Below are 14,134 nucleotides of genomic sequence, written 5' to 3'. Positions count from 1 at the left end.
AACTCAGGAGAGAAGAACCAGAGCCCCTTAAGGAAGGGCAAAGTCAAGGCCAGACAGCCAACCAGCTGTGGAAAATTCTTCAAGGAAACGGGATTTTTCAATTGAAAGGTGCCTACTTCCGTGCCTTAGAACTCCCGTCACCATCACCGGGCCTTTCTGCAAACACGTACTCATTTGTGCAGTCTGGATGCCATAATGAAGTCTCCATTAGATTTTTCCTGCCATATTTCTTTATCTTCCCCCTTTATCTAGTGCCATCCTTCTAAACCTTTTATTTCACGATCATCTGAGTCTTACAGAACAGTTGCACAGATAGCATAGAAAGTTCCCACACACCCTTCAGCCAGTGTCCCCTCATGTTCACATCTTACAGAACCAGAGAAAACCACAGAAAAATTCTCGAAAGTAGGAAATTAACCTCGGTACAATATCATCGAGGAAAAGACAAACTTAATTAGGATCTCACCAGTTTTTCCACTAATGTCATTTTTCTGGTCTAGGATCCAATCCGGGGTCCTCCTTAGTCTCTAATCTGTGACAGTCCCGCATCTTTCCTTGTCTCTCATGATTGTGACATTTTTGAAGAGTGTTTGTCAGTTACTTCGTAGAATACGTCTCAAACCAGGCTTGTCTGATGTTTTCTGGTGATTTAAGTCAGGTTGTGCATCTCTGGGAAGAATCCCACAGTGCTGTGCCCTCCTTAGAGCCCCACATTGGGGACATGATGCCATATGTCTTATCACCTGTGCTGTTAGCCTTGATCACTTGGCTAAGATTCGATCTGCCAGGATTCTCTTGGCAGTTACTATTTTCCCACTTTGTAATTACTAAATATTTCGGGGGAGATACTCTGAGACTATACAAATATCTTGTTTCTGCTTAAACTTTTGCCCACTAATTTTGGCATCCAAAATTAGTGGATTTTAACTGAAATAATTATAACTGTGGAGTTTTAATGGTGACTTTCAAATTCTATCATTCTTTCCACTTTTATTAACTGGAATTACCTGTGACTTTAATGGTCTTAAAAAAAAAAAAAAAAAAAGATCTTGGCAGGAATTTACAAACTTTCCAGTGGGCAAAACCTGATCTTGCAAGAAACCATCTCTTTTTACGTTTCCACTAAAAAAACAATCCACTGCATCCCAGGCCTTTTTCCTTCTCATTTTTTCTCTTTTCTTCTTTCTTTCCTTCACCTCATCCTGCCCCGCTTACCACCCTGATTTTCAGAGCTGGTGAGCACCAGGCTGCTCTGGCAATGTCAAAAAACCCAGCTATGCAATGTCCACGGAATCTATACCAGGCTGGAAATTCACACCTGGGCCTCAGCACAAGCTTCATTTACCAATCCTAAGTGCCCACTATGTGCCAGGCCTGTACGAGGCACCTTAACCTAAACACGCTCTAATCTTTACACCAACTTTAGTAGATCGGCGAGCTGCTTCCCATTTTACAGATGAGGAAACTGAGGCTCATTCGTTTAGCTAGCAAACGTTTAGTGTCCACAAGCACCAGGCACCATTGATAGTGTTGGGGAAACGAGAGTGAACAAGAAAGGCAAGGCCTATGAACTAAAGAACTTGTGTTCTTGTGGAGGGGAGAGAGCAAAACGGAGTTGGGACTGTCCTGAAGTGTGCTAAGAGCTACAAAGGAGCACACAGGGTGATTTGAGAGTGTGTGATGGGGACGCTTCAGGCTGAGTGGTCAGGGCAGGACCTCTGAGCAGAGACCTGAGGGGAGGGAAGGAGCCGGCCATGCCAAGAGCCCGGGAAGGGCATCCAAGCAGTGGGGGCAACATGGGAGCGTGGTCAACTTGGTCAAGGAGCAGCAATGCCCACATGGCTGGAGCACAAGGAGTGGAGAAGGCCCAGGATGAGGTCAGCGACACGGGGGGAGGACAGATCACGCAGGGCCCTGCAGGCCAGGGAAAGGACTCCGGATTATTCTCTGCAGTGGATTTGCGGCAGCGTGCCGAGTGCCCAGGAGGGCAGACTGCATTTCACCCAGAGTGACCCCAGCGGTCAGCACAGAGCCAGGCTCTGGCCGCGGCTGGCCTGGCCTCCGTCTGCCCCAGCCAGGCCCTTCCTCCTCCACACAGCACTGGCCCAGGCCCTCAGGCAGGGTTCCAAACACTGTGGAACTCGGGGTCTGGCTCTGGAATATGTTTTTGTGCTCACTGAGACACACGGGCGCGGCCAACGCCCTGGCTCCTTCCTCACACGACATCACTCTGGGTCTCCTGCTCGGGGAAGACCTGAGCCCTGGCCCATCCCCCTGCCCTGACTGGGGGACCCACACTCGGCACCAGCTCCCACTCAGGCTGGTCTCGATTCTGCCACACGAGCCTCGGAGCAGCCTGTTTCTTTCGCAGTTCTGTGATTTGCACGCTCTGTTCCCATTGCTTTATCTAGCAAGTTCACGGTCACGCAGCTTGGTGCAGTTAAGGGCCCAGACTGGGGAGCCAGGGAGCCTGGGTTCAAATCCCGCCTCTGCCACTAGCCAGGTGACCCCGGGCAAGTTAGCTCCCGATATGTATTATGTTATTCATAATAACAGAGCCTATACCCACCTCACAGCGGTGGTCACGAGGATTAAATCAGTTAATAGATGCAAGAAGGCGGTGCAGGTGCCCTGAGAACGCTGCCTCAGGGTTAGCTATTCCCATCATCAGCATCAAGGACCAGGCAAGTCGGCCCACCTCCCAAATTGGAGTACCAAGCCCACTGCCTCACGTAGCTGTGAGCTCCCTGAGGACGGGAACAAGTCTGCTTCACCTGTCTCTCCATTCCCTGGCACGCAGGGGCCTGGTCCTGAATAAATGCTGTTTGTTGAAAGAATGAATAAGTAATGGACAAACACGCAGGAGAATGGGATGGGTAAACGCGCGTCAAAAGTAGGATTAAAAGCTTGTGATTACCAGGACAAATACTTTCAACAAGCACCTCTGGCAGAGCCAGGGGATTAAGACAAGGCCTGTAGGCACAGCACCGCTGAAAGGCAAGAAACACCGCAGGAAAAAAAGCAACAGAGATAACCCGGCCAACAAATAGTCAAGAACCCCAAAGAAATGACTTTGGAGTGAGGGGAACCTGGCTCCCAAATCCCAGAACCACCACCTACTGGCCGTGCTGTGGTCTTCGCGAGGCCACCGTGTCCAGCTGGTCAGGTTGCCTGTCCTGCTCAAGGACACGTGACAGAGGCGGAGGGCGAGGGCTGGAATCTTGCCCGCACTCAGCTGGAGGAGGTGTGAGGGCTACACTGGGCTCACAGGGGCCCCACCCGAGGGGCTTTTAACGTGATTCCCCACAGAGGTGGGCAGAGAGGTGACCAGCAGCCCCTGGAAACCTGCACCAGAGCCCTGAGCCTCTGTTCCAACCTGCAAAGCTCAGCCAAAGAGAGCAGCTGCGCCTCACCTCCGTGACACTGGTTAACTTCCACGCTTTTTATGCCCAGTGCCTAAAACAATGCTTGGCACACAGGAGGTGCTCAGTGCATCTGCTGAATGCACGAATGAATGAACGGGCTAAGGTACCACCCCATCCTTTCCCTACAGGCAGCCTGATGGATGCAGTGGGATCAGACACTGGTGGCAGGACCATTAACTCTAGTAAACTCTTATACCCCTCAGTCTGGAAGAAAACAGAAAGGGGGAGAGAGGGCGAGGCTAACTTCAGGCTGGAATGCAGCCCTTTTCAGTCAGCTGGGAATAGCGATAAGGAGGTGGCCATGGGAACCATGGGAACTGGGACGGGGCGGGGGGTGGGGAGGGACGGGCCCCATTCACACAGTGCATGGAGGTTAAGGTTATGGCCCTGGCGGAATGCGGGCTGGGTGTGGGGCTGGGCCTGGAAGCAAAGTTCCTGAATGACTGGCTAGCCGAGCCGGGGCCTCGGTTCCCTCTTGGGAACCTGTACAGCCAAGAGCAGTGTTTCATCAAAACAGGAAAAATCATAGAGGAAAAATGCACATGTAAGGGGACTGGTATTTACAGGGAACAGCCCTGCCTCGACCCAAAGCCTGAAAGGATAAATTGTGGGTGGGGGGACACAGAAAGGGGCATGCAGGGCAGCAGAGCCATCCCAGGTAAGGCCACCCACTGCCCACCCAGGTCTGGGGGATCCTGGGAAGCTATGAAGGGGAGCCTGGGCTAGGTAGGTGGCAGAAGGCAATGTGAGCCTCAAAAGTCACAGCCTCAGAGAGGCTTCTCCTAGCCACAGAACCTCCTGACCTGGTATTACCCGTCCAAAGTGCTTCAGAAAGACAGATGTGCTCTCCCTGCTCCTACCTACAGGACAGGCAAGTGGGGACTCTGGCCCCAAACACCTGGCAGGCAGGAGCCTCAGGATTTTGGGCAGATCCCTCACCAACATCCAACGCTGTTTTCTTTCTTTGGACAACAGGACACTCCCACCCTTGTCCGTAGGGCACTGGGAAGGTCAGCTGAGAGTATGAACTTGGACCTGCTGGGGACACAGCAGGTTTTTCCTGGGTTCCTCTGAGCAGCCTGCATTACCATCATCTTGATCACATGACAAGCAGTGATTCGGCAAAGGCTCCTGGGCCCCACCCCAAGCTTCCAGGACATACAATCCCGCCATCTGTGACTTTCTTCTGTACCAACACAAGGATTCTCATCTTGCTAAGTGCAAGTCATGAGTTGCTCCTCTAGTGTGTGAGTAAAGGACCCGGGGTGTGCAGTAGTGCATCATCACCCTCACCTGCACACTGAAGGAGGTTCTTAACTGCTCTTCCCCTTCAGTCCAGAGTGAACTCTTCATGAAGATCTACTTAAAATGCTTCAAGGGCCAAAGGCTTCTTAGGATAAAGGTCATCTTCCTAATCGTGCCCTATGAGTCCCTCATGGCCTGGCCCAGCTGAGTCCTCCAGCCTGGGCTCTCCCCGGCTCTGTCCTGCAGCCACTTCCACATGGACAATGCTACCTCCCTACCTCAGGGCCTTTGCCCATGCTGTTCCCTCCACCTGGGCCTCCCTCCTTAATGAACCAACCCTAAGTACCTTTCAGACAGCCACTGAAACGTCGCTGTCATGAGGTTTCCCTTGACCTCTAGAAGAATCCCCTGTGTTTTTCCTTCACAGACCTCATATCAACTGATAAGTACAAATTTAACTGGATGTTTGATTTAATCGCTGAAAATGAAGACCCCGCAACAGAAGGAGCTATATGCCTCTCGTTCACCACTGGCCCACCAGGTGCCTAGCACAATGAGCAGCATAAATATTTGTACATAATGAGTGAGTGAATGGACGAATGAATGAATGATTGAACAAACAGCCCAGGGAATGAAAAGTGAAAAGGGAAGTAAAGCAAAGAGCAGGTGGAGAGACCCAGATTCTACTACCCCCACTCTAGGAGCTACAGAGGAAGGTGGAAGACAAGAACATGGGGAGGGAACTGAGTCATACATGAGGGCTGCCTGGGGTCCTGGGGGATGGTTACCAGGTGGCCATGATGGAGTACTTGCTGACAATTCACAGACACTATTTCATCTTGCCTCACACAGTGCCTGGGTGGGGGTGGGTGGCGGTGGGATACTAGCCCATTGTTGCATATGACAAAACTGAGACCCAAGGGGATGAAGGACCTGCCGGGGATCCCACAGCTGGGAGGGGCTGGGGTCAGGGCTGTGACTGCTCATTGCCACACACCATTGTCTAGACTCTAGTCTAGTTCTACACTCAAGGGGGAAAGTCTCTTATGCCAAGCATCCCTGCAAGAAAGTGAAACAAATTTATAAGCATCTCCCTGAAACTGCTGGAGCAGAGATGCTTATGCTTTTAGCAGGTAAGGATGGTAAGAAGGAATGAACAGGACTGTCCAGGCCATCAGCTGAGAACTTAGCCCAGCCAAGTCCAACGCCAAGCGTCTCATCTGCATCAGTCCATTTAATCCTCAGAAAAGCCCTAGCAAGCAGGCACTAACATTAGGACCATTTTACAGATGAGGAAACTGAAACTGAAAGAAGTTCCTGTTATTCCTAATCTAAGATGCTTAACACATTGCAGATATTCTCTTTAGTGTACTATTCTAGTGAACGTCAACACACATCAACCTGTTCCTCAGGTCCACTAGTGGCCTTGGGAGCCCAATGTTGTGTTCCAAAATGCTTTTAAATTCCCCATCTGTGAAATTCCTGCTGTGGGGTTTTCAGGGGCCCCGACCCTTGGCTACAATTCCCACGGCAGCCCATCTGTCTACAATGTGCTTTAGGCGTTTCATATGCATGGATTCAGCCTCAGGTTGGCATCCACAGTCTGACAGTCTTGTCTTCAGTCTCCTTGAGGGTGTGAATAAGGACTAGTCACCCTATCAGGGAGAACACTCCCCCATTGTCTTGGGAAACATACTGATTCAAGCCAATGGGCTTTTAGTTCCCCTTTGTCCATGCCTCAGGGAGTTTTTACATTCACTTGATCCCCTTCTCCTTCCTAAGCACCGTCCCTGCTCAAGAACCTGCTATGGCTCCCCACTGCCTGATGCAGCACATGCAGACCCCAGGCCAGGCTCCTCTGGGTGGTCTACAAACCAGGCCTACCTCACCTGCCCGTTGTAATCCCCTGCCCTTTCCCACACAGCTATCCCTTCCTCCCAATCTCATCAAACTGCAGAGCCCCTCGGGTAGAATGCCATCCCTTCTCCTGATCCCAATCCGACTCCTCTCAAGTGTCCCTCCTCCAGGAAGCCGCCCACGCCCCCACCCCCACCCCCACTCCCTGTTTGTGCACATCCTGCCTTTTGCCTTCTTTTCTACTCAGGTACCGTTGCCTACGTGGCATTGACTCTTCTCAGGCCTGTATGAACTGACCTCACCTTTCTAAGAGGATCCTTTGCTTCTTGAGAGGGAGGCTCAAGTCCACCTGCCTGGACTTGGCATTCCAGCCTTGCCACAGCTTCTCCAGCCTGGCTGCTAACCCAGCCTCACTCTCAGCTCAGCTTCTCACAGAGAAGACATGCTGCCCACCCCCTGGGGACACGGGGACAGAGGATGGGGGAGGGGGGTCACTGATAAGGCGCCTGTCTTTTCTCTGGCCTCAAGTGCTATCAGGTTCCCTCCTACCAACAGGCCATGAACTAAGTCACCGGCCCACTGTCCTTTTTGTAAATTGAAAAGGGTATGACTTGCAATTTAATAAGTGACATTTGATTAGTTGAAGGTCAACATTTCTAAAACATCAAGTCCATGTGGAAAATGTGAATCAAAGAGGCCTCTTGGCAGAAAGACTGGACACCACAAGAGCCAGCGGCTGCTGGCCTGGCCCCCGCCAGGCTGCGCCCAGGCTCATCTCTGCAGCGCAGATTTGCAGGCTGCCCACGGCACAAACAGAACCCAGCTCCCCACTCAAACTTGTCCCCACTGTGCTGAGGGTCAAGGGCACACTCTTCATGGTGCCCCCGATGCATTCTCCAGCCAGTTCGCCAGGTGCTGACAGTTCACTCCTGCCTCTGCCTTTGGATGGGCCTGGACCCCTTGCCTTGGCATCTGTCCAGCTCTGCTCATCACAAGGCCTCGAGGTGGCACTAGGGGAGGTCCTCTCAGAACTCCGCACCAAGGTAGATCAGAATATCCCCACAGATCCCTGGATGTTCTTGCTCAGAAAACTCTTGATGGTTTAACTGTCTATCTTCCCTGTTGGGATGGAAGTTCCTTGAGAGTGGGTACCATGTCCGTGGGGTTCAGCTCCGCACACCAGCACCAGCACAGCGCATGGCACACAGTAGGTGCTCAACGGATAACAGTTACATGAACGAACGAGCAAATGAGCAAGGAGGGCGCTGGATGGACTGAGACCACCTCAGCAGACATGCTTTAGGGAGAACTTCTGGTGCAGCCAAGCCACCAGTGGAGAAGTGAGGGGGAACAGAAGAGGCTGTGTTGCCTGGATCAAGCCCAGGTGTGGGAGGCAGGTGGGTGTGCTTCCTCTCTCACCCCCGCGGCCCTCCTGGAAAGCAGCGTGACCATCCCTACCCGGAGGTGTTTCCTGGTGTTCTGAGAAAGGCCACGCGGGGGAGGTGATGGTGGGGTGCGGTGACCTCTAACACCCCATCCCACTGCTGCCCCAACCCGAGGCAGCCACCTCCACACCTGCCCGGGGCCCTGTGGGAGTTCCAAAGTCCAGCCTGCCCCCTCAGCCATTTCACCTCTAAAATGGGGGCAGAGCAACCCTGATCCCAGCATCCTAAGACACCTACCTCAAAGGAGATGAGAAGACACTACTGTAAATTACTCACAGGTATCTTTTTTGTTTCTTAAATTGCTTTTGTAACAAATCCCACGTGGAACAATAGCAACAAATCAATACTCCCCAAATCCTAAGAATGTTACACTGACCAACCAACCCACCGCCTATGGCATTTTCACAACCACCCTCTGAGGTGGATACCACTTACTCTCCCCATCTCACAGCTGAGGAAGGGAAGTCCGCAGAAGTAGATGATTTGGCTGACTGAGTAAACAGCAGGGCCAGAGCACAAAACCGGAGTCCCTACTTGGGTTCCCCCCTCTCCTGATCATTACAACTCCCCAGAGAGTTTGCTTAAAAATACAGAGGCTGGGGCTTCCCTGGTGGCGCAGTGGTTGAGAGTCCGCCTGCCGATGCAGGGGACACGGGTTCGTGCCCCGGTCCGGGAAGATCCCACATGCCGCGGAGCGGCTGGGCCCGTGAGCCATGGCCGCTGAGCCTGCGCGTCCAGAGCCTGTGCTCCTCAATGGGAGAGGCCACAACAGTGAGAGGCCCGCGTACCACACACACACACACACACACACACACACACAAAAAAAAAAAAACAAACAGAGGCTGGGGTTTCCCTGGTGGCGCAGTGGTTAAGAATCCGCCTGCCAATGCAGGGGACAGGGGTTCGAGTCCTGCCCTGGGAAGATCCCACATGCCTCAGAGCAACTAAGCCCATGCACCACAACTACTGAAGAGCCCGCAAGCCGCAACTACTGAGCCTGCGAGCCACAACTACTGAGCCCGCATGCCACAACTACCAAAGCCTATGTGCTTAGAGCCCGTGCTCCGTGACAATAGAAGCCACACAATGAGAAGCCTGAGCACCACACCAAAGAGTAGCCCCCGCTCGCCGCAGCTAGAGAAAGCTGCGCACAGCAACAAAGAACCAAAGCAACCAAAAATAAATAAATAAAATAAATAAACTTATTTTTTTAAAAAATAACAGAGGCCAGGGCCCTGATTCCCCATATCACGATCTCTCGGTGGGGCCGTGGGAATCATCTGAACAAGCCAATTGCCCCCAGCCAGCTGGGCAGACTGTGACTCCCTGGGCCTCAATTTCCCCATCTGTGAAAGGGGTGACTCCTCCCCCAAAGAGCCGCTGTGGGTGATCAAGGGAAGGAAATGCTGGGTAAGTGTGCTAAAAACAGACAAGAGGTACCAAGGAGAAGGTCCCACTGAGGAAGATGCTCTACTTTGAGTAGCCTGACCAGCCCTTCCACTTCCAGAGCCCTTGGGGCTAGAAAGGGACTCTAAAGGCCAGCATGCACTGCCGTGGCGGCTGTAGCTGTGACTCTTCTAGCTGCTTCTACCTGGGGCAGTAGCAGACTCAGGAGTGGCTCACACGTCATGGAGCCTGCTGGGCCCAGGGCACATTCCTACCCATTTTGTCTTCTGTGCAGTATCTTTCAGGCAACAATAGCACATGGCCAACCAGTTCAGCCTGTGGGAGGGTGGACATCACATCCACATCCCACGTCTCCACACTAGGGAGTGATACCAGCTGACAAACAGGTGGTTCTCCCCAGGGGTCCTCACCCTTGGTCAAGTCCACGTGTCCTCCGGGCTGTTTCCACCAGCATGCTCACGCAGTTGTAACACCACCACCCGCAGGGTCAGAGGCCCAAGTGGTGGCCTGTACCAAGGTTCAAGCACAGAAACACCTGTGCCAACGGAATAATCATCACAGCCACACGTACTGGTCACTTACCATGGTGGGTGCCGTGCTGAGCAATTTAGCCGAGTTATCTCTTTGAAGTTCCACTGTCCCCCAGGAGGAAGGTACCGTCACCATCCCCGCTGATGATGTGGGTAAAGTGCTAGCAAATCAACTCTGCAAGTAGCAGGGCTGCAGTTCAACTCCAGGGAGACTGCTCATTCACTGTTCAACGCGTTTTTCACTGTGCCCATCACTGCCCTAGGCCCTGGGGACCCAACTGTGTTGAAGGAAGAGCAAGGCACTGATAGCCTGGTGGGAGACTCAGAGATCAAGTTCTCAAGCCTGGTCTCCACTGTCTCCCAAAGGCCACTGGCTCTTTCCAAAGGGAGACCTCCCTGACTGGCTCCCTGGTGTCCATTGCTGGCATGAGGCCTGTAGGAGGTGGTCTGGGTTAGATGACACTGGCCTGCAGGAAGGAGGTCCTGCCAGCTAACCCACCGACACATGGCACCTGGGCGGACTGCGCCAGTGTCTGAAAAGCCATTTCGGAGTCATTTATTCCTTCCTTGTGGGGTGGCCTTAGGAGAATCTTTAATCATTAGGCTCAAAGTGGAGGCATGAGAAATACAATACTGCCCCCTCCCCTCAACGATACAAATACACCTGATTCTGATTCTCTGGCAGTTTCCTTTTTGCCAGTGAAGCCTGGGAACCCCATTCTTCTAGAGGCACTGGAAATCCAGATTTTTTTTTTCTTTTTTTTTTTTTTAAAGGGATCTTCCTGGACCGGGGCCCGAACCCGCGTTCCCTGCATCGGCAGGCCGACGCTCAACCACTGCGCCACCAGGGAAGCCCGAAATCCAGATTTTTATGTGAAATCTCCTAATTTGAAATGCTGGCATTTAACTTTAAATTTTTTTAAAAATGTGAGGACCAAATAATCACATCTGTGATTGGGCAGAATTTGACCCCCAATGCTGCCAGTTTATAAACTCTGTTTTAGATCAAGGATGACAGGAAGTTCATAAATAGTGGAAGGAAATAGAGGCGTCATGTCACTGAATTAGGACCTACAATGAGCCAGTAGCTGTGGGAGGTGCTCTCGACTCCAAGCAGTAATCCCGTGGGGTCAGGGTTCATGTCCCCAGGAGGTAGGCTCAGAGAGGTGAAGTGAGCTGCCCAAGGACACACAGTGAGGGGGGCAGAAGCGCCAGGACTGGGACCCAGATGTGCCAGGCTTCAAAGCCCAGCTGTCCTGGGTCTGCCTGGGACCTCACAACAATGGCTCTAGAACAAGCTAAGTCCCGGGCAGCTGACTCTTCATGTTCCAGTGAGTGTGAGGCAGGCAGAGGTCCAAGTAGGGTGACACGTCTGTGTGGCCCCACTGTGAGGGGCCTGACCTAGGGAGGGACGGGTGGGGACAGGGCAGGGAGGAGGCGGGTGAGTGAACCCTCTCATTCCTCCTTTGACTCAGGGTTAACTCAGCTCTGACAAACCACCTGGCTTTGAGAGTGCCCCAGTTTCAAAGTTCGGCCAACCAAAGCCAAGTCAGGGAAAATCAGGCAGGACGGAGAGTGGAACCGGCCCAGCCACCTGGTTTGCAGGGTGAATCTGGGCGGGGCTCCCAGCTCCAAAAGGCAGGGGCTGGCTCCACCCATCTCTATGCCCTCCCAGCTCCCGTGTTTACAGAGTCTAATCAGCCGGGAACCTGAACTCATACCAGCCTTCTCATCTGTAAAATGGGGTAAGTAAAATCCCTCACTTCCTGGGTTTGTTGTGAGAACTGAATAAAATGATAGATTTACAGTGCATAAGCACCGTGCCTGATGTCCAGGAGATGCTCAGTAAGTGTTTACTTCTATCACCACCCTCTCCAACTGTCCAGCATCTGTGGCTTCTCACTTCCCTCCTTCCAGAAGCATCTGACTGCAGAGGATGGGTCAGGGCTAGTTCTCTGCACCAAGAACAGAGGGCTCAAAACCCACAGCCATGTCATCAGGAACAATCTGAGGACCTATAACACTCACCAGGATGCAAACACTTCTGCGGTAAACCAGAAAACGTATGAGATCCAAGTGCAGAAAAGCTGCGCTCCGGTGGCCCCTCTGAACTTCAGTGTTCTCATCTGCAGAGAAAACGATCATCCCCAGACCACACTCATCTTCCAAGAGCTTTCTAAACTCTTAAGCCCCATGTGACACTTTCATGATAATCATTATTAAGTTAATTAAGATTTGTGGTACCCAATCCCAGAGTTACACTTAAGTCATAATGGGGAAGCCCTCTTCAGGGTTTCCCAGCTTACCTGATCCTAAGAATCACTGAGGACACTTTGAAAGACGCAGACTCCCAGGCCCATCTGGACCGGACTTGAGGGTGGGGGGCAGGACAGGACCCAGGTGATTAGGGAAACCTGCCAGTTCTAGAGAGAACAGGATTACTCGACTGAAACTGAAAACTGGGCACCTTAAATCTCCACAGTCAGGTGATCTAACAGAAAGTATCATTTTCTGAGGGTTGGACAGTCTTGACTTTAGGGGCTGGCTGTTTGATGGCTGTGTGACTCTGGGCCAAGCCCTCAGCCTCTCTGAGCCTCTGTTTTCTCAAAATGGGAACAATTAGGCCTAGGCCGCTGGCTGGGGTGAGTGGGTGAGTGTGGAATATCAGGTGTCTGCTCCCTCCCAGCTTCCCCACCTCAGATCCTGGGGACTAAAAGTGCCATTTCAAGCAAGCGGAGCTAGCAGGGGTGAGGGAAGCCTGGTAGCCTCCCATTAGGACAGGCAGCTGGCCACCCATTCCCACTTCGGGCAGGGCCTGAGTAATGTCAGATTTTCCAATTCCTCAGGACACATTCGGTAGGGAACATTTCCCATTCCCACTGTTAGAGAAATAAATATTTTCTGATGCACTTATACTCTTAGAAGAAAACTAGAAACATTTTTCCAAACACAAAGAGATATGACAACAAAGCATCCAATCCCAGCAGATCTGGACCACTCTGCCAGGTCTCCGGGGTCTCATCTTGTCTGAGTTCTGAGCTGTGGGAGGTGTGAGGTTTGTGGAGCATGGGCCCCACATTCCACAGATTTAGATCTGATTTAGATCTGAGTCTCTCCTTCCTTCATTTAATAAATATTTTCTGAGCACCTGCTGTGTGCAGACCCTGGGCTCAGTACCAGGATCCAGTGATGAGCAGAGATTTGGTCCCTGCTCTCAAGAGCTTAGACTCCATCGAGACAGACAGATGTCAGGTGACAAATGGCACACACAGATCACTGCAATTGTGGTAAGTGATCTGAAGGACATGTCCAGGTGCGATAAAAAGATACACACAGGGAAGGGATGGGGGGGTGACCCAAATTAGATAAAGTACGCTGTCTGGGAAGATCTTTCTGGAGGAAGGGCACTAAGTTGGCCAAGCTAATCCAGCGAGCTCCTTCTCTGCAAACTCATTATCACTTGTCTCCTTTTCCTTCCTCCTCAGCACTCACCACTGTGGACAATAACCATCTGTGCAATTATTTGTTCACTGTCATTCAGCCCACCTTCCCCACTACCCTGGAAATGCTACAACAGTAAAGACAATGTCAGTCTTGTTGTCCCTGGAATCCTCCCCAATTAACCTTTGAGTGAGTGCATGAATGGATGAATGAATGAACCCTGCTTCCCTGGGCCTTGATCTCTTCATCCCCACAAATGGGAGTAACAATACCTTTGGCCATGTTGCTGGGAGATCCGGGGCACACTGCCTGTATTCGATGAGTGGGGCTTGGCGCTGGCATAACTTGGAATGAGTGGGATATTGTGGGAAGGGATTTAGGAGCAGGAGAGGAAGCTGGACTCCTCTACCCTGTGAGCAAACCACTCGTGGAGTCCACCTGAATCAGGACTGCAAAACAACTTCAGAAAGACGGGCCAGGACGTATGGGGAGCCCTCCCCTTAACAGCAGGCAAGTAGTTCCCCAGGGAGAGCATCCACTGATGCAGTCCCCACACAAATCTTGTGTCACCCACTGGGCCAGTGAGTGGGTGACAAGTACCCAAGCATGCCCAGGGTCATCTTCTGATTTCCTGGCTCCTTGAAGCAGGCCTGGGAGACAGGCATTCCTGTGCCAGCACAGTCACATGGACCAGGCAGGTGATGGGTGAGAGGGGCAGAGAGATGAGAGAGCAGCATGAATACACATGACCCCTGCCCACGTGGTCTCACCTACGGCGGCAAGC

The 14,134-nt window shown here is 52.1% G+C and overlaps 1 protein-coding gene across 2 annotated transcripts in view; it reads right to left on the bottom strand.

Moving 5' to 3' along the window:
- ERGIC1 (endoplasmic reticulum-golgi intermediate compartment 1) overlaps positions 1–14,134 on the bottom strand; it is a 108,150-nt gene that overhangs the window by 77,673 nt on the left and 16,343 nt on the right. The window contains exons 1-2 of one of the 2 annotated variants that reach the window (XM_059061709.2): positions 12,216–12,332; positions 11,938–12,035 (exon numbers count right to left, since the gene is read on the bottom strand). The exons of the other annotated variant lie outside the window; for it this stretch is intronic. Coding sequence (XP_058917692.1) covers positions 11,938–12,035 — 98 coding nt within the window. The 5' untranslated portion in view covers positions 12,216–12,332. Of the gene's footprint in view, positions 1–11,937; positions 12,036–12,215; positions 12,333–14,134 lie in introns of those variants that run through there. 2 annotated transcript variants of the gene reach the window in all.

This window comes from Kogia breviceps, chromosome 4 (assembly GCF_026419965.1).
Source record: "Kogia breviceps isolate mKogBre1 chromosome 4, mKogBre1 haplotype 1, whole genome shotgun sequence".
NCBI lineage: Eukaryota > Metazoa > Chordata > Mammalia > Artiodactyla > Physeteridae > Kogia > Kogia breviceps.
Note: the sequence above shows the minus strand (reverse complement) of the source record. Positions and strands in the feature narration are given on the sequence as shown.